Below are 2427 nucleotides of genomic sequence, written 5' to 3' on the forward strand. Positions count from 1 at the left end.
GCGGCTGAATTCTAGCATATGTGGATATATTAATTAGGCTTAAAAATCATCTCGCAAATTAGCCTTCATCTATATAATTAGTTTTATAATTAATCTATATTTAATAATTTTTATTAATACCTAAATATTCAATGTGACATTAATTTTAGAAACGACTTAAGAAACAAACACCCTATTTTCCTAGTCGCATTTTAGCCTAACCTGTATGTGGACACGAGTTCGTAGTATCTTTTAGGCGCGCGACAGTAGTTGGGGATTCGAATGCTGGCCGCCGGATTCATTTTTTTTTCTGACGCGCCAAAATTGAAGGCACACAGGTGGCGGCCGGTCGGCAGGATTGATTGCGGTGCTTGCTCCTTGTCCTTGCCTTGGCGGCGCGCGATCGGCCAGGTGCCCAGGTCAAGCACGTAGTACGCGCCGTGTATACGCGTGTGCATCGGCAGCCACAAATACGACACCCGTCCCTGATCCCGCTGCAGAGTTGTAGCTCGTGCATGCATAGCGCAACCGAGGCAGGTTTTTACCGTGGATCATCGACACAAACAAAAGTACAAGAGCTGTAAAACGGTTAGTCAGCATCCAGAAAGCAGCTGGACGCCAGAGCACAGAGCAGAATCAGCGGCCGGCAACAGCCAACAGGTTGCCTATCGGGACCCAGCCCGGCTAAAAGCGAAAAGTCAATGCGGCAGTCATCTCAGTCTACAGCGACGAAAGGAACGGCCCCGATGGGGACTCAACGATTATCGAATTCAGCATATTGGCCAACAGTATGCAACGACAGCATCACGTGCTGTTCCACTCGCTCGCTGCCACTCTGCTGACTGCCGGTTGTGCCGGCGGGAGACCTGCTAATTATTATTTATTCCAAGCAGCTGGAAGAACGCACCATCCATCACAGGTCGCTGATGGCCATAGGTGTGTTGGAAGCATGTTATATAGGGCCACGTTTAGTTCACCACCGAATTGGCGCCGGCTGATTCGGTGCGGTACTGTAGCTACTGTAGCATTTTGTTTTTATTTGGTAATAATTGTCCAATTGTTGACTAATTAGGCTAAAAACGTTCGTCTCGCAAAGTACAACCAAACTGTGCAATTAGTTTTTGATTTCATCAACATTTAGTACTCCATGCATGTACCGCAAGTTTGATGTGACGGGGAATCTTCTTTTTGCATAGTGCCAAATTCTGGAATTTGGAGGAACTAAACACCCCCCAGGGTATTTGATACTAATAAAAAAATAAATTACATAATCCGTTAGCACTCTATAGTTACTGTAGCACCACATTGTTAAATCATAAACTAATTAGGCTTAAAAGATTTATCTCGTAAATTAGTCGCAAACTACGTAATTAGTTTCATAATTAGTCTATATTTAATATTCCATGCATGTATCAAATATTCGATGAGACAACAACTAAAATTTAGGAGGAGCAAACCAACACCACCTTAATAAAGAAGCTGATTCTAATTACTACTGGCCGATCGATTGAGCTCGAGCCATCGGAGCTTCATCGACCAGTGACCAGCCGGCCGGTCGGCTGCCGCTGGCGCGAATGGACCAGCCGCCGCCAGCTAGCTGTAGAGGGTGACGAGGCGGCGGAGACAGCGGGTGCAGGAGTACTTGCGCTTGCTCTTGAGGCACAGCGGCAGGCCGAAGATTCGCCGCTCGCTCTCCACGTCGGTGGCCACCACGGCCCCGCCGCAGCGCGGGCACGCTCCGGGCGCCTTGTGCGTGCCCACCACCCTCTCCTTCTCCGCGCCGCACAGCACCCGCACCGCGCCCGTCGTCGCCGCCATTTCCCTCCTCCTAGCTAGCTTTGGCTGCTCGTTCGAGGATTCCATGTTTGTTTCCGGTGGTGGCGTGGCGTGGGCTGATGCATATATACGAGCGGCAAGGGCCCTACGCGCGGCCTCGCCCCTGCCTGCTGCAGTCCTGCTGCTGCCAGCCTTTCCCACAGGATGGGTGTGTTGGATTGAGCCCCTGTTTAGGCCCCGTTTAGTTCCACCAAATTCCCAAATTTGGTACTATACAAAAAGAAGATTCCCTGTTATATCAAACTTGCGGTACATGTATGGAGTACTAAATGTTGACGAAATCAAAAACTAATTGTACAGTTTGGTTGTACTTTACGAGACGAACGTTTTGAGTCTAATTAGTCAATGTTTGGACAATTATTACCAAATAAAAACGAAGATCTACTGCAGCTACAGTAGAGCCCCAAATCGGGCGGCGCCGAATCAGGGACCCAACTAAACGAGGGCTTAGTTCCAAAATAACTTCCTAAAAAGTGCTACAGTACCTATCACATCGAATCTTACAATACGTGCATGAAGTATTAAATGTAGACGAAAAAAACTAATTACATAAAAACTAATTACATAGTTTGGTGGGAAATTGCGAGACGAACGTTTTGAGCCTAATTAGTC

At 47.5% G+C, this 2427-nt stretch overlaps 1 protein-coding gene across 1 annotated transcript; it reads right to left on the minus strand.

Moving 5' to 3' along the window:
• Window positions 1-1539: 1539 nt before the first annotated feature.
• LOC136490951 (uncharacterized) lies at window positions 1540-1819 on the minus strand. Its single transcript, XM_066487148.1, has one exon. The coding sequence runs from the start codon at window positions 1795-1797 to the stop codon at window positions 1573-1575; it is 225 nt and encodes a 74-aa protein (XP_066343245.1). The 5' UTR covers window positions 1798-1819; the 3' UTR covers window positions 1540-1572.
• Window positions 1820-2427: the final 608 nt, after the last annotated feature.

Source organism: Miscanthus floridulus, chromosome 11 (assembly GCF_019320115.1).
Source record: "Miscanthus floridulus cultivar M001 chromosome 11, ASM1932011v1, whole genome shotgun sequence".
Taxonomy (NCBI): Eukaryota; Viridiplantae; Streptophyta; class Magnoliopsida; order Poales; family Poaceae; genus Miscanthus; species Miscanthus floridulus.

Bases quoted from the DNA above. Each gene is read 5' to 3' on its own strand.
- LOC136490951 (XM_066487148.1), bottom strand. From the start codon at position 1,797: ATGGCGGCGACGACGGGCGCGGTGCGGGTGCTGTGCGGCGCGGAGAAG.